General features: G+C 39.6%; 1 protein-coding gene across 1 annotated transcript in view; it reads right to left on the bottom strand.

Moving 5' to 3' along the window:
* ADAM9 (ADAM metallopeptidase domain 9) overlaps positions 1 to 23,095 on the bottom strand; it is a 233,057-nt gene that overhangs the window by 195,089 nt on the left and 14,873 nt on the right. The window contains exon 2 of the mRNA XM_007935059.2: positions 19,221 to 19,318. Within this exon, the coding sequence (XP_007933250.1) occupies positions 19,221 to 19,318 (98 nt within the window). The remainder of the gene's footprint in view (positions 1 to 19,220; positions 19,319 to 23,095) is intronic.

Below are 23,095 nucleotides of genomic sequence, written 5' to 3'. Positions count from 1 at the left end.
GCAGGAGTGTATGGAGGGATGGACACTGGGAAGAGGTAACTATGGGGAGGAAGTGGGAGGGGAGCTGTTGCATTGTGGTAAACTATGGTCAATGATATGAGACAAAGTACATGTGAACTGCTGTATGGAAAGTGAATTTGCTCTGTAAATCTTCACCCAAATCACAATAAATTTAAAAAAAAAAAAAGTGCAAAAAAAAAAACAAACAAACCGTAAGAGATCTACATAAATGGAAGAACATAACATGCTCGTGGATAGGAAGATTGAACACTGTGAAAATGTCAATTCTACCCAAAGCCATCTATACATTCAATGCAATCCCAATCCAGATTCCATCAACATTCTTTAAGGACATGGGAAAAACCAATCACTACTTTTATATGGAAAGGAAAGAGGCCTCAAATAAGTAAAGCACTATTGAACAAGAACAAAGTAGAAGGTCTCACACTGCCGGATCTCAAAACCTATTATATAACCCACAGTAGTCAAAACTGCCTGATATTGGTATAATGACAGACACGTGGAGCAGTGAACAGAATTAAGAACCCAGAAATAGATCCATGACCTATGGTCAGCTGACCTTTTACAAAGGGCTGAAATCCATTAAATGGGGAAGATACTGTCTGTTTAATAAATGGTGCTGGCAAAACTGGATATCCATTTGCAGAAAAATGAAATAAGATCCATAACTTAACACCATACACAAAAACGAACTCCAGATGGACTAAAGACTTAAATATGAAACCTAAAACTATAAAGCGTCTCAAGGAAATAATAGGGGCAAATTTAGGGGCCCTAATATATGGCATAAATAGAATATCAAGCATAACCAAAATGCACAGACAGCAGAAGAGAAAGTAGATGAATGAAATCGTCTCAAAATTAAATTTTTATGTGCTTCCAAAGACTTCTCCAAAAGACTGAAAAGAACTTACAGACTGAGAAAAAATATTGAGCAACAACATACCTGACAAGGGACTTACCTCTAAAATTTATAGAAAACTCCAATAGCTCAACAACAAAAAGTCAAACAATTCAAAAATGGGCAGAAGACATAAAGAGACACTTGACCAAAGGAGATATTCAGGCAGCCAACAAGCACATGAAGAAATATTCACAATCATTAGCCATTAAAAAACCAAACCAAACTCAATGCTATTGAGTCTGATTTGACTCATAGCAACCCCTCCTTGGGTTTCTGAGATGTTATCACTACAGAAGTAGATCAGCCAATCTTTCTTCCTTGGAGTGGCTGGTGGGTTTGAACCACCAGCCCTCTAGTTAGCAGTCAAATGCCTTAGGCACTATGCCACCAGAGCTCCTCCTCAGCCATTAGAGAAATGCAAATCAAAACACAATGAAATACCATCTCACTCCAGCACTAATGGCAAAGTTCAACAAGAAAATAACAAATGCTGTCAAGGATGTGGAGTGAATGGGACTCTCACACACTGCTGTTGGGACTGTAAAATGATACAAACACTATGTAAAGCAGTATGGTGATTCCTTGAAAAGCTGGAATTAGAAATACCATTTGATCCAGCCCAGGTATATATCCTAAAGAAGTGAGAGCCAGGACAAGAACAGATATATGCACACCCATGTCCATTGCAACTCTATTTACAATAGCAAAGAGATGGAAACAACCTAAGTGCCCATCAACAGAAAAATGTATAGCCAAACTAGGTATCTAGATACACTGCTAGATACATTGTGTGCACGCACACACAATGGAATACTGTGCAACATTAAAAAATAATGTAGAATCTGCAAAACACTGCATAATGTGGATGAATTTGGAGGACATTATTCTAAATGAAATAAGTCAATCACAGAAGGACAAATACTGTATTCACTATTGTAAAAAGTCAAGGAAAGGTTTATATACGAAAGGAAACTGTCTTTATTGGTTAATGGAATGGGAGCAGAGGCGAGGGAACACTGCTTGTGGTAGTTAAGTTTGTGTGTCAACTTGGCTGAGCCTGGTTGAGTGGCTGGACAGCTAAATGTAGTTATTCCCCATGGTGAGATTGGTAATTAACACCATGGTGAAATTTATTGGAGCAGTTGAGTAGCTGCTTTGGGTATGCTCTCTGCTTCCCATACATGAGAAACAGCTTTGGGAATGGTCTCTAGCACCTGAACCCTGCATGTAGCCATGTCATTGTCAGCAGCCTGCCATGCTCTGCCAACCTTGGGACTTTCAATGGACTTGAATCAATGGCCTGCCATGTGGTTTGGTAACAACAGGACTGTGCCTTTTTACTTGTCAACACTGGGCTGTCAGTCTCAGCCACCAGCGGCTGTCTAAGTGAAGAAAAGCCTCTAGCTTCAGTGGGCCAAGAGCAGAAGGCAGAGCTAAAGCCCAAGGTTGAGGGGCTTCCACCCAGCCCCTAGAGCCTGGCACTTTGAACTCAGACTTAAAGTCTCCAAACTGTTAGAGAATAAACTCCTGTTTGTTCAAGCATCCTATTTGCGATATATTCTTGTCAGAGCGGCACTAGGTAACCAGAACACTGCTAGATAGGTTGTTGTTGTTGCTGTTAGGTGCCGTCAAGTCGTTTCCAACTCATAGCAACCCCATGCACAGCAGAACGAAACACCGCCCGATCCCATGCCAGCTCCATGATCCTTGCTATCCTTGAGCCCATTGTCGCAGCCACCGTGTTAATTCCTTGCATGGAAGATGAATTTGCTCTATAATATAATTTCATGAAACAAAATGTCTATGAACTGCCATATGGAAAATGAATTTACTCTGTAAACTTTCCCAAATAACAGTAAAAATTAAAATAAGGGGAAAATAGAGATAGGTAGAGGCAAGTATTTATTTGTCTTTTGAAGGAAAGGGTAATGCTATCAAAAGTGAGTGAGCAACACAATAGCACTGAGGAAGAGGAAGACACAGAGAGGTACAGAAGAAGTGCAGACAACAAAGGTAAACCCCTTTACATATACAATACTGCATTGTCAGTGATAACAAACACTAATCTACAGGTAAACAAATGGATAGGCAGGCTGATTGATCAAGTATATCTAGGCAAAGGGAATATACTCATAACCACCTGTATGGTTGGCAGATGATATTTCTACACAAGTATTAGTATGTGCTTTAAGAACATCCAAATACGTAGACACACGCCCTGGAGAGAACAATCATGGGAGAAGGAAGGGCTGCTTATGCACAGGGAGACAGCTCAGGGTGCAGAAGAGTATGGAGGGATGGACACTGGGAGGAGGTAACTATGGGGAGGAAGTGGGAGGGGAGCTGCTGCATTGTAAATTTTGGTCAATGACATAAGACAAAGTATATTATGTGAACTGCTATATGAAAAGTGAATTTACTCTGTAAATCTTCACCCAAATCAAAATAAAATTAAAAAAAAGAATATCCAAATATATAATAGATCTAACAAGGGGCAAAGTTATGATAACTTCATGGCCACAGCCAACCACCTTGAGGGAGCAAATAATTGGATCTGTGGGGCTCGGGACCATCATCACCGGGGACATCAAGCTCAACTGGCACAACATGCTACACGAAAACATTGTTCCACATCCTACTTTGGTGAGTAATGACCGGGGTCTTAAAAGCTTGCAAGTGCCCATCTACATGTTACAATGGGTCTCTCCTCATCCAAGATAAGAAGAATGAAGAAAAACAAAAACGCATGGAAATAATTAGTCCAAGAGACTAGTAGACCATGCAATCCTCAGACTAAATGACCAAAAGACCGGAAGAACTAGATGGTACCTGGTTACCACTGTCAACCACTAGAAAAGGGATCAGTGCAGGAGATCCTAGATAAAGTAGAACAATGTGGAACAAAACTCAAAATCATAAAGAAAAGACCAGATTTACTCGTCTGATAGAGTCTGGTGAGACCCCTGAGACTATGGCCACTAGTTACCCTTCAGGCCTGGAACTTAACTCACTCCTGTGGCTTCAAGCCAAACAATAGACAGGCATATAGGGTGAACATTTACATTAGGCAGATACACTCCTTAGAGCAATTAATCGTAGGAGAACAGAAGGGCAATGTTTGCACAGGGAGATGGCTTGGTGAGGGTGGGGGGACACAGGAATTCATAGGAAAGAAGGACACAGGGAAGAAATGGGAAGAGAGCTGTTACATTGTGGGGAATTCCAGTTAATTTCATGAAACAAAATGTCTATAAACTGCTGTATGGAAAATGAATTTACTCTGTAAGCTTTCACCCAAATAACAGTAAAAACTAAAATAAGGAGAAAATATAGTACCAAACTGCCAGAAAGGGTCAACTGATTCTTTTACAAAAGTGCTAAGCACATTTAATGGGGAAAGAAGAGCCTCTTCAATAAATGTTGCTAGGAAAATTGGATTTTCACATGCAGAAAAATGAAAAAGGACCCATGCCTCACACCACACAAAAGAACAAATTCAAAATGCATTAAGGATCTAAGTGTACAAACTCAAACCGTAAAATAATTAGAAGAAAATGCAAGGGTCAAGGCTGTCGGGCCTCGCTTTTAACAATGGATGAGCTAATAAAGTTAACAAAAGCACAAATAGCCAAAAGCAAAATAAACGAGACCTCATAAAAATTGAAAACTTTTGTTCATCAAAAGACTTTGCCAAAAAAGTTAACTGACAAGCTACCAACTGGGAGGATATATTTGGAAACCACGTATCTGGTAAGAATCTAATAACCAATACATACAAAAAATTTTGACAACTTAACAACAAAAAAGATGAATAATTGTCATAATATACTACACAAAATCACTGTTCCACATGCTACTTTGGCAAGTAGCGACAGGGATTTTAAATGTTTGCAAACAGCCATTTAGATGCAACAATAGGTCTCTCCTCATCCAGAACAAAGAAGAATAAAGAAAACCAAAGATTCATGGAAACAATTAGCCCAAGGGACTGGTACACCATGCATCCTCAGCTTATATGACTATAAGACCAGAAGAATTAGATGGTGCCCGACTACCACTGGCAAACACTCGGAGGGGGACCCATATAGGAGAGCCTGGATAGAACGGGAGAACAATGTAGACCAAAACTCAATATCATTTAAAAAAAAAAAAAAAAAGGGACCAGGTTTGCTGGCCTGATAGAGCCTGATGGAACGCCTGAGACTATGGCCCCTAGCTGCCCTGCCCTTCAGGTCTGGAACTGAACCTACTTCTGTGGCTTCCAGCCAAACAAAAGACAGGCATAGGAGCTGAACATTTACATTAGGTAGATACACTCCTTGGAGAGATCAATCATGGAAGAATAGAAGGGCTGTGTATGCACAAGGAGACTGCTTGGGGGACAGGAGTGCATGGGAGGAAAGGACACATGGAAGACATAGCTATGGGGAGGAAGTGGGAGGAGAGCTGTTGCACTGTGGGAGATTGCAGTCAATGTCATGAGACACAGTGTATGTGAATTGCTGCACGGAAGATGAATTTGCTCTATAAACTTTCACCCAATCATAAAATGGGCAAAGGACTTGAAAAGACATTTCATCAGAGGACATTCAACTGGCCACCAAACACATAAAAAGATGCTCAGCTCATTAGCCATCACAGGGATGCAAATCAAAACCACAATGAGGTATCATTTCACTCACACTAAAAAAAAAAAAAGAAAACCACTGCTATGGAGATGATCCTGACTCAGTGACCACCACTGGGTTTCCAAGACTATATATCTTTAGGGAAATAGATTGCCTTATCTTTCTCCCACAGAGAAGATGGTGAGTTTGAACCTTCAACATTCTGTTTAGCAGCCAAATGCCTTACCCACTATGCCACTAGAGCTCAATTCCCCTACAACAGCTAAAATTAAACCAAAAAAAAAACAGAAAATAGCAAATGTTATTGAGGATGTGGGAAAATTGCTAGTGGGAATGCAAAATGCTATAGCCATTATGGAAGATAATATGGCAGTTCCTCAAAAAACTAAAAATAGAACTACCCTATGACCCAGCAATTCCACTCCTAGGAATATACAAAAGACATGAAATCAGAGACTCAAAAAGAAACTTGTACACCAATGTCCATGGCAGCACTATTCACAATAGCCAAAAGGTAGAAACAACCTAAATGTCCATCAACAGATGAATGGATAAACAAAATGTAGTATATACTTACAAAGGAATACTACTCAGTCAGAAGGAGAAATGAAGGCTTAACACATGCTACAATATGGATAGAGCTGGAAGACATTATACTGAATAAAATAAAGTAATTGCTAAAGGACAAATATTGTATGACTTCAAGAAAAGGCAAATGTATAGAGGCTGCCAAAGGGGCAAAGAGGCCGCATCTTCTGATCTCCTCTAACCCCACAAGAGGAAGACAGAATCACAATCAGTAGCCCAACACCTATTCCTGTGAGGCCAGATATGCCGCCTCCCTCCAGCCCTTTCACCAACCCTGGACCAACTGTTCCTCCTGAAGCACCCACACCTCTCCGCTGGGTTCAATAATTCGCTGCAGTGGCCACAGACAATTCACAGGTTATGGGATTTATTAGGGAAGCAACAGGCTACAATTCAAGTTCAGAAACACACTCAGTCTCTCTCAGCTCACCACATCTCAGTCTCTCAGTCTCTCTCCCAGCACTGAGTGTCTCTCAGTGTGTCTCTCTCAGCAGTGTGTGTCTCTCGTGTCTCCCAGCTGGCAGTGAAAGACTCCTTCTGCCTCTAGGAGAGCTCCTTTTGAGCCTGGCAAAGTGGCCAAACTAACCAATCCCAACATCAGAATTCTATACATCTGAGAGAGATCTTCCCAGAAGATTGCTTCTTGCTGCTCTCAACAGAAATACCCCAGATGAACAACTTTAATAATCAGGAGCTACTGAGCTGCTTGTGGCAAATTCCACCCAGAGTTTACAAAGACTTATGGCTAGAAAAGCCACACTACGTAATTTACTACACTGCAGAGGCCAAAGTTTATTGGTGGTTATCAGGGATAGGAGCAAGGAGAAAGGATGGAAAAATTGCTTAGATTAAGGGTAGGATTGCACAGCTCATTATTATAATTGCTGTCAGTAAGCTGCAGATAAAACATGTTTAGAGCATCTGTTCTACCTATCAGTTCCTTGTGTAGTCCCTGGGGTCTTACAAGCTTGCAAATGGCCATCGGAGGCACAACTGGTTTCTTTCAGCCTGGAGTAACAAAGAAAGAAGGAGAACTAAATATGGGAGGCAGTAATGGAATTTGTAGGAGCTCTGGTAGCATAGTGCCCAAGGCACTTGACTGCTAACCAGAAGGCTGGCGGTTCAAACCCACCAGCCACTCCTCGGAAGGAAGGTTGAGAAATCTACTTCTGTAGTGATACTGCCTCAGAAACCCAAGAAGGGGTCACTATGAGTTGGGTCTGACTTGACAGCACATAACAACAATGGAATTTGCAGCTAATCATCCCATTGTCGTGAGATCAAAGATTGCATAGAAGAATCCTGATCAAAAGGGGATATATGTAAAACAGAATTTCAAATTCTCATGGACTCCAGACTTTGTGGCGTCATGAAGGCTGGATGAATCTCTAAAACTATTATCCTGAGATAATCTTTAAACCTTGAACTAAAAATATCTTATCCCTGAAGTCATCTTAAAATCGAGCAATCATTTAGCTTAACTTGTTGTGGTGTTGTTGTTAGGTACCATTAAGTGGGCTCCAACTCATAATGATCCTACATAGAACAGAACGAAACACTGCCCGGTCCTGTGCCAGCCTCACAATCCTTGCTATACCTGAGCCCATTGTTGCAGCCACTGTGTCAATCCATCTTACTGCTAGTTTAAAAAAAAAAAAAGGCTGCCTTGAACATTATGCTCATTTAAGAACTATCTATATGATTTGTAGTGTTGACAACGAAGAATACTGAAAGTACCATGGACTGCCAGAAGAACTAACAAAATCTGTCCTGGAAGAAGTACTGCCAGAATGCTCCTTGGAGGTGAGAATGGCCAAACTTCATCTCTCCTACTTTGGTCATGTTATCAGAAGAGACCATCTCCTGGAGAAGGATATCATGCTTGGTAAAGTGGAGGGTCAGCAAAAAAGGGGAAGTTCCTCAACCAAATGGACTGACACAATGGCTGCAACAATGGGCTTGTTGGCACAGGACAGGGCAATGTTTCATTCTGCTGTACACAGGGTCAGAGCCAAGTCAATGACTCCTAACAACAATACATGGGGTCAAACTGACAATAACAACTTGAAAGATTAGATAGAAATCATAGAGGGTAGTGAGCTTGTATCAATGGTGAAGTGTGGTAGTTGTTATTTGTCAACTTGGTCTGGCCTGGTTTTGAGTGGCTGGGCAGCTAGATGTAGTTACTTCCCATGATGAGACTGGTAATCAACTCCATAGTGGAATCTACTGGAGCAGCTGAGTAGCTGCCTTAGGGATGTGGTTTGCTTCTAGTATTTAAGAAGCAACTCTGAGAAAGGTCTCCAGCTTTTTCGCACACTTGGAACCCGCATTTAGTTGAGTCTTCATCTCAATGGCTTGCCATGTTATCTGCCAATCTTGGGACTGTTAATGGATTTAAATTAATGCCCTGCCATGTGGCTTGATAATTTTGGCACTCTGCCATTTTATTTGTCAACCTTGGGTTTGTCAGCCTCAGCAGATAGCTGCTGCCTGAGTGAAGAAACACCTCCAGCTTCAGTGGGGCAGGAGCAAGAGGCAGAGCTGAAGCCCAAGTTCAAGGGGCTTTCACCCAGCCCCTAGAGCTTGGCACTTTGAACTCAGACTTCTAGCCTCCAAAACTGTAAGAGAATAAATCCCTGTTTGTTAAAACCATCCACCCATTTGTGGTATATTCTGTTAGAGCGGCACTAGAGAACCAAAACAGGGAGGAACAACTCAGAAAATGAAGGTGGGATGGTTGCACAATTCAAATGTCATCAGTGTCACTGAAATGTACATATAGAAATGGTTTTACTGGTGTATAGTTTGCTGTGTATATTTCTCAACAACAAAAAAATAAATTAAATTAAAAAAAAAAGAAAGTGAGAAACACAACACATAATCTATTATGGAAAATCACCTGCATGTCTATCTAAACTCTTCTAACTTCATTTATATGAATTCAGCTACAGAGAGATAATCTTTTAAATCCATGCATTTATTGCCTACAAGATAATGAGATGAACCTCTTAGCTTCAAGAGATCATCCCCAGTTCTAGTTATCCAAAAGTAAAAAGAAATTCAGATTCTTTATAACTTTATACCTTTACATATCTTTCCAAATTTCAATTCTAAAATATACTCCCCCCACCATATTAACATGTCTGAAATTAGAGTGCTTTGTACAAAGGCATGTTAGTCTAAATGGCAGCACTTTTGTTGCCTTCTCTTATTAGTTGAACATAAAATAACAGTGTGTCACCCACTGATGTTATCTCAGAGTCAACGAATTAAGATAAGGTAACTTCTACTTATATACCCTCAAGCTCATGGGATCCTTTCCTCTACCTCAAACAATTCTGAAACAATTTTCCCAACAACTCAGCATTTCACTAACCAGCAGTGCTTAATGTGATGTCTAAAACTAGGAGATTCAACTTTGTCTTAACTCTTTAATGAAAAAAAGAAAGCCATGGAGTAACTCAACAAATATTATTATCAGAGCATCTACTTATTTTTCCAAATGCTTCCTGACTTTAACATTTTGCCGAGTAACAACAGTATCCTCCCTCTCCGGCTTCTATGCCTGAAAACAAGTTCTAAATAATGGCATTCTACCTACACATCCTGAATGAGAACCTGAAAACTATTATCTACTTCAATCTCCATCCAAAAAACCAAACCAAACTCACTGCCGTAGAGTCGGACCTGACTCATAGCAACCCCTCCTTGGGTTTGCAAGGTGGTATCACTATAAAAGTAGATTGCCCAACCTTCCTTCTGAGGAGGCATCAAAAATATTAAGCTCTTAGCATTGCCACAGTTTTAACAAGTGACTTTTTATCTTGCCTGCTCTTGATTCATCATATGATGTAAAAACATCACTGTCATCTCCACTGAGAATTCTAAGAGTATGAGAACCTCTTTATGATACTGTATTCTCTCCCAAATACCTGCATGGATTGCTTGCTCCCATTATTCTAGGCTTTGCTCAAATGTCACCTTCTCAGTAAGGCTTTTCCAGGCCATCCTACTAAAAATGAAACACTTCCCCTATCTCTATTTCCTATACTTTCTATCCCCCTTCCTGCTTCAATTTTCTCCATAGTCCTTATTTCAATCTTAAGTAATACCTTAATATAAATAATATGTTTATTGTCTTTCTTCCCTCTAGAATGAAAGTTCCATAAGGGCATGGATTTTTTTTTTGCTTTGTTCATCTCAATATCCCTGATACCTAAATAATCCCTAATGTGTACTTTTATTGTTGTGTGTTGTAGAGTCTATTTTAATTCATAACAAACCTGTAGGACAGAGTAGAACTAGCTCACAGGGTTTCTTATGCTTATTATCTTTACAGGAGCAGATTGTCATGTCTTTTCTCTCATGGAGCCACTGGTGGGTTTGACCAATAGATCTTTCCAAGCACTTAACTACTGCACCACTAGGATTCCTTTAATATACAGTAACCACCCAATAAGTATTTTTGAATGAATAAATTACACTCACATGTTGAATAAGCAAAATACAGCGCAATATGCACTGGCGTGATATGTCTCCAAATATTTATCAGGGGATATAAATGATAGTTATTTTATTATAATCACCAGTGTCTATGTATGCAGTACCAAAAAAGATACTATCAAAGACACAATAAAGTGAAAAAATAGTCCCTGTCCTAAAAGAGTCCACAATACAAAGAAGAAAAGGAGAGAAAAATGGATCAAGCAGAAATCAGTTCTAAGGCAAGTTGAATTAGTCTCTACTTGCTTAATCCCAAGGCAAAATTCTGCTACTCATCCATCAGTTTGCTGTATAGTGGTAGCTTGTGTGTTGCTGTGATGTAGAAAGCTATGGGGCTGGTATTTCAAATACCATCAGGGTCACCCATAGTGCAAACAGGTTTCAGCAAACCTTCCAGACCACAACAGACTAGGAAGAAGGAAAAAGTGATCTGCTTCTGAAAAGAATTGGCCAGTGAAAACTTTATGAATAGCAGTGAAATATTATCTGATATAGTGCCAGAAAATGAGCCCCACAGACTATAAGGCACTCAAAATACAACTGGAAAAGAGTTGTCCCCTCAAAATAGAGTTGATCTTAATGACACAGATGGGCAAAGCTTTCAGTACCTTCATTTGCTGATGTAGCATGACTCAAACAGAGGAAAAACAGCTGCAAATATCCATTACTAATCAGAACACAGAACACACAAAGTATGAATTTAAGAAAATAGAAAGTTATCAAAACTTAAATGGAATACATAAAGATTGATATTCTAGGCATTAGTAAGCTGAAATGGAAGGGTACTGGCCATTTTGAATGAGACAAACATATGGTCTACAATGCTAGGAAAGACAAACCAAAGAAGAAGGCATCACATTCATTGTTAAAAAGAACATTTCAAGATCTATCCTGAAGCACAACACTGTCAGTGATACGATAATAACCATACATCTATAAGGAAGACGTTGTAGGTCTTGGATCTACAATCAACCCCCATGGAAGAAGCAGTCAAGATATCAGATGACATATTGCACAGGGCAAATCTGCTACAAAAGACCTCTTTAAAGTGTTAAAGAGCAAAGATGTCACTTTGAAGACTAAGATGTGCCTAACCCAAACCATGGTATTTTTCAACAGCCTCAAAAGCATGTGAAAGCTGGACAATAAATAAGGAAAACTGCAGAATTAGTGATGCATCTGAATTGTGGTATTAGCAAAGAATACTGAAAATACCATAGCCTTCCAGAAAAATGAACAAATCTGGAACAAGTACAGACAGAATGTTCCTTTGAAGCGAGAATGGGCAGACTTCATCTCACCTACTTTGGTCATGTTGTCAGAAGGGACTGGTAGTAGTTAAGGTTATGTGTCAGTTTGGCTGGGCCTGGTTTTGAGTGGCTGGGCAGCTGGATGTAGTGATTCCTCATGATGAGAATGGCAATCAACTCCATGGTGAAATCTGCTGTGAGCAGCTAAGTAGCTTCCTTACAGATGGGATGTGCTTCCAGCATATAAGGAGAAGCTTTGAAAAAGGTCTCTGAGCTTTTTGCCACACTTGGAGCCTGCATGTAGCCGAGTCATCATTCAGCAGCCTGCCATGTTGCCTGTCAATCTTAGGATTGTTTCTGTACTTGAACTGGTGCCCTGCTGTGTTACTTGATAATCTTTGGACTGTGCCATTTTATTTGTCAACCTGGGGTTTGTCCACCTCAGTAGCCAGCAGCTGCCTGAGTTAGATGCCTCCAGCCCCAGAGGGCCAGAAGCAAAAGACAGAGCTGAGGCCCAAGGCTGAGGGGCCTTCATCCAGTACCTACAGCTGGCACTTTGAACTGTAGCCTCCTAAACTGTAAGAGAATAAATCATTGTTTGTTAAAGCCATACATATGAGGTATGTCTGTTATAGCAGCACTAGAGGATCAAAACAGGACCATGCCTCGGAGAAGAATATCATGCTTGGTAAAGTAAAAGGTCAGTGAAGAAGGTTAAGACCCCCAACTAAATGGCTTCACACAGTGGCTGCAATGATGGGCTCATGCACAGCAAGGATTGTGAGGATGGTACAGCACCAGACAGTGTTTTGTTCTGTTGTACATGGCGTCACTGTGAGTCACAGCAGACTCAATGCCACCTAACAACAATATATACACATGGACCTCACCTGATAGAATACACAGGAATCAAATTGACTACATTTGTGGAAAGAGATGATGGAGCAGTTCAGAACAAGGTCAATATGCATGATTAAGTTGAAGCTGAAAAAAAAATAAAACAACTCCAGGAGAGTCAGAGTACAACCCTGAGTATATTTCACCTGAATTTAGCTTCTCTAGAATAGATTTGATATATTGAACACTAATGATGGAAAACCACACGAGTTGTGGGATGATATCAAGGACATCATATACGAAGAAAGTAAACCATCATTAAAAAGACAGAAAAGAAGCAAAAAACCAAAATGGATGCCCAAAGACACTCTGAAACTTGCTCTTGAATGTAGAGTACCTAAAGCAAATGGAAGAAATGATAAAGTAACAGAGCTGAACAGAAGATTTCAAAGGGTAGCTCAAGAAACTATTATAATAAAATATACAATGACCTAAAGTTAGAAAATCACAAGGAAAAAACACATTCCACATTTCTCAAGCTGAAAGAACTGAAGAAAAATCAAGCCTCAAGTTGCAATACTGAAGGATTCTGTGGACAAAATACTGAACACAGGAAGCATCAAAAAAAAAAAAAAAAAAAGAATAGAAAAAATCACTGCACCAAAAAGAACTGGTCAGCATTCAACCATTTCAGGAGGTAGTATATGATCCAGAACTAATGGTACTGAAGGAAGAAGTTCAAGTTGCACTGAAAGCACTGGCAAAAAACAAGGCTCCAGGAACTGACAGAATACCCACTGAAATGTTTCAACAAACATGGACAACACTGGAAGTACCCACTCACCTATGCTAAGATATCTGGAAGGCAGCTACTTGGCCAACCAATTGGGAAAGTTACATAATTGTGCCCATTCCAAACAAAGGTAATTTAACAGAATACAGAAATTGTTGAACAATTATCATTCCTATTACATGTAATTAAAATTTTATTGAAGATCATTCCAAACTGGCTGCAGCAGTACATTGACTGGGAATTGCCAGAAATTCAAGTAAGATTCAGAAGAGGGTGTGGAACATGGGATATCATTGCTGACGTCAGACAATCTTGACTAAGCAGTGACTATCAGAAAACCTGTGTTTTGTTGACTGTACAATGGCATTCAACTATGTGGATCATAACAAATTATCAATAACACTGAGAAGAATGGGAATTCTAGAACAATTAATTGTGCTCATACAGAAGCTGGACATAGACCAAGAGGCAGTCATTCAAACAGAAAAGGGAATACTTCATGATTTAAATTCAGAAAAAGGGTGTGTCAGGGTTGTATCCTTTAACCATACTTATTCATTCTGTATGCTGAGCAAATAATCCAAGAAACCAGACTATATGAAGAAGAATGCAGCATCTGGATAAGAGGAAGATTCATTAATAACCTGCAATATGCAGATGACACAATTTTGCTTATTGAAAGTGAAGAGGATTTGAAGCACTTACAGATGTAGATCAAAGACCATAGTCTTCAGTATGGATTACAACTCAACATAAAGAAACAAAAAATCTCACAACTGAACCAATAAGCAACATCATGACAAATAGAAAAAAGACTTCAGTTGTCAAGGATTTCATTTAACTTGGATTCACAATTAATGCCTATGCAAGCAGCAGTCAAGAAATCAAACAACATACTAAATTTTGCAAATCTGTTGTAAAAGACCTCTTTAAACTTTTAAAAAGCAAAGATGTCACTTTGAGGGCTAAGTGGGCTGGACCCAAAGTCATGGTATTTCCAGTCACCTCATATACACATGAAAGTTGATGTCTCTGAATTAGGGTGCTGATGAAGAATATAAGTATACCATGGATTTCCAAAAGAACAAATAAATCTTACAAGAAGTATAGCCAGAATGCTCCTTAGAAGGGAGGACGGCAAGACTTGGTCTTGCATACTTTGGCCATGGTATCAGGCGGGACCAGTCCCTGCAGAAGGACATTGTTTGGTAAAGTAGAAGGTCAGCGAAAAAGAGGAGGACCCTCAAGGCAATGGACTGATAGTGGCTCTAATATTGGGCTCAAAAATACCAATGACCATGAGAATGGCATAGAGCTGGGCAGTGTTTCGTTCTGTTGTGCACAGGGTCACTATGAGTCAGAACCAACTCAATAGCACCAAAAACAACAACAAAGCAAAATGTAATCAAATGGCAGGCTGTCCAATTCAAACCAAAAATGAGGAAAAATTATAAATAGCTCTGCCAGATGAGAAACTTAGGAATTATTTACTCCTCGATTTCAATCATGGAAGAATAGAGGGCTGGGTATGCACAAGGAGATAGCTCAGGGGGGCAGGAGTGCATGGGAGTGAAGGACACAGGAAGAGGTAAACTACAGGGAGGAAGTGGGAGGGGAGCTGTTGCATTGTGGGAAACTTCAGTCAATGTCATGACACAAAGTGTTTGTGTGCTGCTGTATGGAATGAATTTGCTCTGTAAATTTTCACCCAAATCACAATAAAAACTAAAAAAAAAAAAAAGAGTTACTTACTCCTCACTTACAGACGAGTAAAGGGAGTTGAATGACCTATGAAGTTAGTGGCACAGGGGGAACTCAAACTAAAAGTTCCCAATTCCAGTGGTTTTGGGGATTTTTGGTTTGTTTGTTTGTTTTAGCACTGCCCAATCCGTATCCAAGTTTAAAAGACATTAGCTACAAGATCAACATCCAAAAATCAGCTGGATTCCTCTACACCAGCAAAGAGATTGCTGAAAAGGAAATAAGGAAATCAAGACCACTTACAACAGCTACCAAAAAAATAAAAATCTTACCAGGGACACAAAAGACCTTTACAAAGAAAACTATAAAAGACTACTTCAAGAAAGCAAAAGAAATCTACATAAATGGAAGAACATACCATGCTCATGGATAGGAAGATTGAACATTGTGAAAATGTCAATTCTACCCAAAGCAATCTATACATTCAATACAATCCCAATCCAGATCCCATCAACATTCTTTAAGGATATGGAAAAATCAATCACTAACTTTAGATGGAAAGGAAAGAGACCTCGGATAAGCAAAGCATTACTGAAGAAGAAAAACAAAGTAGGAGGTCTCACACTGCTGGATCTCAAAACCTACTATACAGTCACAGTAGTCAAAACTGCCTGGCATTGGTAAAATGACAGACACATGGACCAGTGAACAGAACTGAAAACCCAGAAATAGATCCATCGACCTATGGTCAGCTGATCTTTGACAAAGGGCCAAAATCCATTAAATGGGGAAGAGACTGTCTGTTTAATAAATGGTGCTGGCAAAACTGGGTATCCATTTGCAGAAAAATAAAACAAAATCTGTACCTCACACCATAGACCAAAACTAATTCCAGATGGATTAAAGCCTTAAATGTGAAACCTAAAACTATAAAGTTCCTCAAGGAAAAAATAGGGGCAAATTTAGGGGCCCTAATATACGGCATGGGAGGTCTGGTGGTGTAGCATCTGACTGCTAACCAAAAGACTGTTGGTTCAAACCCACCAGCCACTCTTCACAAGGAAGGCTGCGCAATCTACTTCTGTAGTGATACCACCTCAGAAACCCAAAGAAGGGTCATTATGAGTCGGATCCAACTCGATGGCAGTGCATGGGATAAATATACTATCAAGCATAATCCAAAATGCACAAACAGCAGAAGAGAAACTAGATGAATGGGCCCTTCTAAAAATTAAATTTTTATGTGCTTCCAAAGACTTCTCCAAAAGAGTCAAAAAAGAACCTACAGATTGGAAAAAATATTCGGCAATCACATATCTGACAAGGGTCTTATCTACAGAATTTATAGAAAGCTCCAACACCTCAACAAAAAGACAAATAATCCAATTAAAAAATGGGCAGAAGATGTAAATAGACACTTCACCAAAAAGGATATTCAGGCAGCCAACAAACACAAAGAAATGCTCACTATTATTAGCATTATAGAGATGCAAATCAAAACAACAACCATCTTGCTCCAGCACTAGTAGCAAAGTTCAACAAGACAGAAAATAACAAATGCTGGGGAGGATGTGGAGAAATTGGGACTCTCACACACTGCTGGTGGTTCTGTAAAATGGTACAACCACTGTGGAAAGCAGTATGGCAGTTCCTTCAAAAGTTGGAATTAGAAATACCATTTGACTCACCCATTCCATTACTTGGTATATATCCTAAAGAAGTGAGAACCAGGACAAGAACAGATATATGCACACCCATGTTCATCGCAGCACTGTTTACAACAGCCAAAAGATGGAAACAACCTAGGTGTCCATCAACTGAAGAATGGATAACCAAACTATGGTACATAAACACAATGGAATACTATGCAACCCTAAAGAGTAACGCAGAATCTGCAAAACACCGCATAATATGGATGAACTTGGAGGACATTATGCTGAGTGAAATAAATCAATCACAGAAGGACAAATATTGTATTAGTCTGTTATTGTAAAAAGTTGAGGAAAGGTTTATATACAAAAGGAAATTTTCATTGTTCATTATCAGGGGTAGGAAGGGAGGGGAGGGAACACTGTTAGATAGGTAGAGACAAGTACTGATTTGGGTGAAGAGAAGGGCAATGTACCAAATGTGAGTGATCAACACAGTAGCACTGAAGAAGAAGACATAGATAGGTACATGGGAGGTACAGACAACAAAGATGAACCCTTTTGCATATACAGTACTACTATTAGGTATGTCTATGCAGGGGGGAGAGTATGCCCAAGACCATGTGCAGGGCTGGCAGACAATGTTTCTACAAGTGTATTTGTATGTTCAGTAAGAAGTCCCAGGTATATAGTAGAGCTGACAAGGCACAAGGTTGTAGTCACTTCTTGGTCACAGTTACCCAGAGAGAGCAAACAGTTGGACCTGTGGGCTCAGGACCACTGTCACAGGGGACATCAAGCTCAACTGGCATAAAATACTACAGAAAAACATTGTTCCACATCCTATTTTGGTGAGTAGTGACTAGGATCTTAAAAGCTTTAGCAAGTGGCCATCTAGATGCAACAACAATGGGTCTCTCCTCAGCCAGAGCAAAGAAGAATGAAGAAAACGAAAGATGCATGGAAACAATTAATCCAAGCGAGTGGTAAACCATTTGATCCTCAGCCTATATGACTAGGAGACCAGAAGAACTAGATGGTTCCTGGCTACCAATGTCAACCACTCAGAGGCAGATAGATCTATGTAGGAGATCCTAGATAGAGTGGAAGAACAATGTGGAACAAACTCCAAGTCATTTTTAAAGAAACAGGGACCAGGTCTGATAGAGCCTGATGGAACCACTGAGACTATGGCCCCTAGCTGCCCATCAGGTAAGGAAATGAATCCACTTCTGTGGCTTCTAGCCAAACGAAAGACAGGTATATGAGGTGAACATTTACATTAGGCAGATACACTCCTTGGAGAGAACAATCATCGGAAAACAGAAGGGCTGTGTACGCTCAGGGAGACACCTCAGGGGGCAGGAGTGCATGAAGGGACAGACACAGGGAAGAGGTAACTATAGGGAGGAAGTGGGAGCAGAGCTGTTGTGTTGTGGTAAACTGTAGTCAATGTTATGAGACAAAGTTAAGTGAGCTACTGTATGGAAAGTAAATTTGCTCTGTAAACTTTCACCCAAATCACAATTAAAAAAAAAAGACATTAGCAAAAAAAAAAAAGAAAGAATTTACAAGAGGAAGTATGAACTTGTATAAGAAATTATACAAGACTTTGAAAAAGTATGTAATAAATGACCATGCCAGGCTAATGCCTGTGACCTAGTTTAACAACTTGCAAGCCACCTCATATTTATGAGTATATCAGCAATTCAGAGGTAATAAGTTAAAATGTATCCTTCATTATCTGCAATGCAAATGATTAAAAAGCATACATATTAAATTATAAATATATTATTTCTCAACAAATTTTACAATACAATATGCAAAAACAGTGGAAAAAATACATTTTCTACATTGGTTACTCCATTGAGAACACAGTAAATTTGTTCTAATGTAAAGGTAAAACTCATTTTTGAATAAACATTCCCACATAAGAAATACATGCACATAACATATTACTTTTCTCCAGAGTATGTGGAGATAAAGCATTCTTTCACAAATTGAGTGAGGTTAATTTGACTATTACAGCAAAACCACTGTTAAGTGTTAGAAATCTACAAAATCAGCATCCTACCCTGATTAGGATTTTATTTATTAACTATTTCATTCTATTATGTTTCAAGCCGAGCATTTTGTCTTAAGAACAAAGATACTAAGGATCAATATGCTTCTTTTTCTAGGATAGTATCCAGTGAACATCAATGTCATGTGGTATTATACTAATCATTGGCTAACATTAACAAAATAAGAACTGAATCAATCACTACTGAAAATAACAACCAGTGCTCACAAAAAATAATAACAAAATTTAAGCACACATAGTTTCCTCAAGCTATAACTTACTTGTTTTGAATTGGGCCTAGGTGCTTCTCTCCGTTCTCTAGTTAACCTCCAAGGAGTTATAATTTCATAAGAAGAGAGATGTGTGGTCTGTTGGAAGCCTAGAAAAAAGTAAATTACAAATGTAACAAGTGAAAACTGAAAAACTATATAGTACCATAATATAGCCGAAGTGTTGGTGGTATAGTGGTTAGCATAGCTGCCTTCCAAAATATAATGGAAATCAAAAGCTGAATATTCTTATCACAAAAAAATCATCTTATATTCCCATATTAAAACATATCTATATAACATATATAGTTTCATATATAAAGTTTTATGTATTGGATAAATAAAAGAAAATGTACTATTTCCTAAAAAGACGAAGTCAGCCTTGACATAAACAGATTTTCTACTATATATATTATATACATACTATACTATCATTTTCAAACTGTTTTAGCAATAAATCTTAACTTTTTTGGGGGGACCAGGTTTGCTGGTCTGATAGCCTGGTGGAACCACTGAGACTATGCCCCCTAGCTGCCCTTCAGGTCTGGAATTGAACCCACACCTGTGGTTTCCAGCCAAACAAAAGACAGGCATATGAGTTAAACATTTACCTCAAGTAGATACACTCCTTGGAGAGAACAATCATGGGAGAAAGAAGGGCTGCTTATTATGCACAGGGAGACAGCTCAGGGGGCAGGAATGTATGGAGGGATGGACACTGGGAAGAGGTATCTATGGGGAGGACGTGGGAGGGGAGCTGTTGCATTGTGGTAAACTGTGGTCAATGACATGAGACAAAGTATATGTGTACTGCTGTATGGAAAGTGTATTTGCTCTGTAATCTTCACCCAAATCACAATTTAAAAAAAAAAAAAAAGTTAAAAAAGAAAATCTTAACCTTTTTTTCAAAAGAAATCTTTACAAACCAAATATAAAAAATAAGAGTTGGTTTGATGGGAGATGTAGGGAAGGCCTCCTTAAGTCTAGCACCATTCACTCATCTCCCATTCCCCACCCAGCATGTATGACCACACCCTGACACAGTACTAGGATACTTACTAAATGACCAAGAACAAGCAGAGGGGAAAGTTACTTTCAGTCCCTAGTGGGATAACCCTAATACTACAAACACAACAACACAACAACTGCGGCAAAGGAAATTTCTGCCATTAATCCATCATAAAAACAAACTTTAGACAAATGTTATTAACAGTGAAGAACTGAAAACAATCCTGCAGACTTATTCCCAATTCCAATCCTGTCCAGATTACCCAACAGTGAACTGACATCTTAGGTAGAATTTGAGTTCTAAAGTCATTACTTGGGCAAAAACTAAGCAGAATCCTAACTACCTATGCAAATCCATTAGGAAGACACACACCATCTTGGAGTCCGATATACAGTCTCTCAGATAGCCCAACACAATTTCTTTTTCTTCCAGCATCACTACCAATGGCATGGAAGTTTTTTCACTGGAGAACCTAATGAAGCTGTTGTTGTTAGGTGGCGTCAAGTCATTTCCGACTCATAGCGACTCACGTAAAGCAGAACGAAACACTGCCCGATCCTGCGCCAGCTCTATGATCCTTGCTATACTTGGGCCCACTGTCACAGCCACCATGTCAATCCACCTTGTTGAAGGTCTTCCCCTCTTTCGTCGACCCTCCACCTTACCAAGCAAGACATCCTTCTCCAAGGAATGGTCCCTTCTGAAACATGACCAAAGTAGGTGAAACAAAGTCTGGCCATTCTCACTTCCAGAGAGCATTTCAGCTGCACTTCCTCCAGACAGATTTGTTAGTTCTTTTAGCAGTCCATGGTACTTTCACCATTCTTCGCCAGCACCACAACTCAAAAGCATCAACTCTTCGGTCTTCCTTATTCATTGTCCAGCTCACAACATGCATACGAGGCAACTGGAAATATCATGGCTCGTGTCAGGCATACCTTAGTCCTCAAGGAGACATCCTTGCTCCTCAGCACTTGAAAGAGCTCCTTTGCAGCTGACCTGCCCGGTTCTACACGTCGTCTAATGTCCTGACTGCTGCTTCCATTGGCGTCGATTGTAGAACCAAGCAATGTGAATTCTTTGACAACCTCAATCTTTTTTCCATTTATCATGATGCTGCTTATTGGTCCAGTTGTGAGGATTTTTGTTTTCTTTATATTGAGATGTAATCCATACTGCAGACTTTATTCTTCAGTCCTCATCAGTAAATGCCTCAAGTCATCCTCACTTTCAGAAAGCGAAGTTGTATCATCAGCGTATTTCAGATTGCTAATGATTCTTCCACAAATCCTGATGCCACGTTTTTCTTAATATAGTCCAGCTTCTCAGATTATTTGTTCAGCATATAGATTGAATAAGTATGGGGAAAGGATACAACCCTGACGCGCTCCCTTCTTGATTTCAAACCATGTAGTGTCCCCTTGTTCTGTTCAACAACAGCCTCCTGGTCAATGTACAGGTTCCTCATGAGTACAATCAAGTGTTCAAGAATTCCCATTCTTCTCAATGTTATCCATAATTTTTCATGATCCATATGATCAAATGCCTTTGCATAATCAATAAAACACAAGTAAACATCTTTCTGGTATTCTTTGCCTTGAGCCAAGATCCATTGGACAGCAATAATAATATCCCTTGTTCCACGTCCTCTTCTGAATCCAGCTTGAACCTCTGGAAGTTCTCTGTCAGCATACTGCTGCAAACATTTTCAAATTATCTTCAGTAAGCTCTTACTTGCAAGCAATATTCCTGATATTGTTCGATTATTTCCACATTCTGTGGGATCACCTTTCTTTGGAATGGGTACAAATATGGATCTCTTCCAGTCAGTTGGCCAGGTAGCTGTATTCCAAAAATCTTGGCATAACTGGATGAGTGCCTCCAGTGCGGCATCCGTTTGTTGAAATATCTCAGTGGGTATTCCGTCAATTCCCGGAGTCTTATGCTTCGCCAATTCCTTCACTGCAGCTTCAACTTCCTCCTTCAGTACCATTGGTTCTAGATCATATGCCACCTCCTGAAATGGATGAAGATTGACCGTTCTGTTTGGTACAGTGATTCTGTGTATTCCTTCCATCTTCTTTTGATGTTTCCTGCATCATTCAATATTTAACCTGTAGAATCTTTCAATATTGCAACTCAAGGCTTAAATTTTTTCCTCAATTCTTTCAACTTGAGAAATGCTGACCGTGTTCTTCCCTTCTGGTTTTCTAACTCCAGGTCTTTGCACATCTCATTATAGTAATTGGCTTTGTCTTCTCGAGCTGCTCTTTGAAATCATCAGCTCAATTCTGTTATCTTGTCATTTCTTCCATTTGCTTTAGCTACTCTCCACTCAATGGCAAGTTTCAGAGTCTCTTCTGTCATCCATTTTAGTCTTCTCTTCTTTTTATGACCTCTTGTTTTCTTCACGGATGATGCTGTTGATGTCATCCCACAATTCTTCTGGCTTTCAGTCACTGGTGTTCCAGGCATCAAATCTATTCTTTAGATGTTCTCTAAATTCAGGGGGGATATAATCAAGATCATATTTGTCTTACAGGGTAGCTTTAAGTTGGAATTTACTCAACGACAGCAGTGGAACAATGGCAAGGAGTCCTGGTGGAGCAACAGTTAAGTGCTCGATTGCTAACCAAAAGGTTAACAGTTCAAACCCACTCAGCAGTTCCACAGTAGAATGACTGGCAATCTGTCCCTGTAACAATTACAGCCTAGAAAATCCTATGGGACAGTTCTACTCTGTCACACAGAATTATTATGAGTCAAAAATCAACTCACCCACCCTGCTAGCCAGGGACTGCATGGAGGACTGTGCATGGTGGCTGGGGAACAAACAGAGAAGGTGAAGAGAAAGGTGGGCTGAGCTGTGGACTTTTGC

This window comes from Orycteropus afer, unplaced genomic scaffold (genome assembly GCF_000298275.1).
Source record: "Orycteropus afer afer isolate SDZICR_OR568_19922 unplaced genomic scaffold, OryAfe1.0 scaffold00024, whole genome shotgun sequence".
NCBI lineage: Eukaryota > Metazoa > Chordata > Mammalia > Tubulidentata > Orycteropodidae > Orycteropus > Orycteropus afer.
This window is presented reverse-complemented; position numbering and strand designations above follow the sequence as displayed.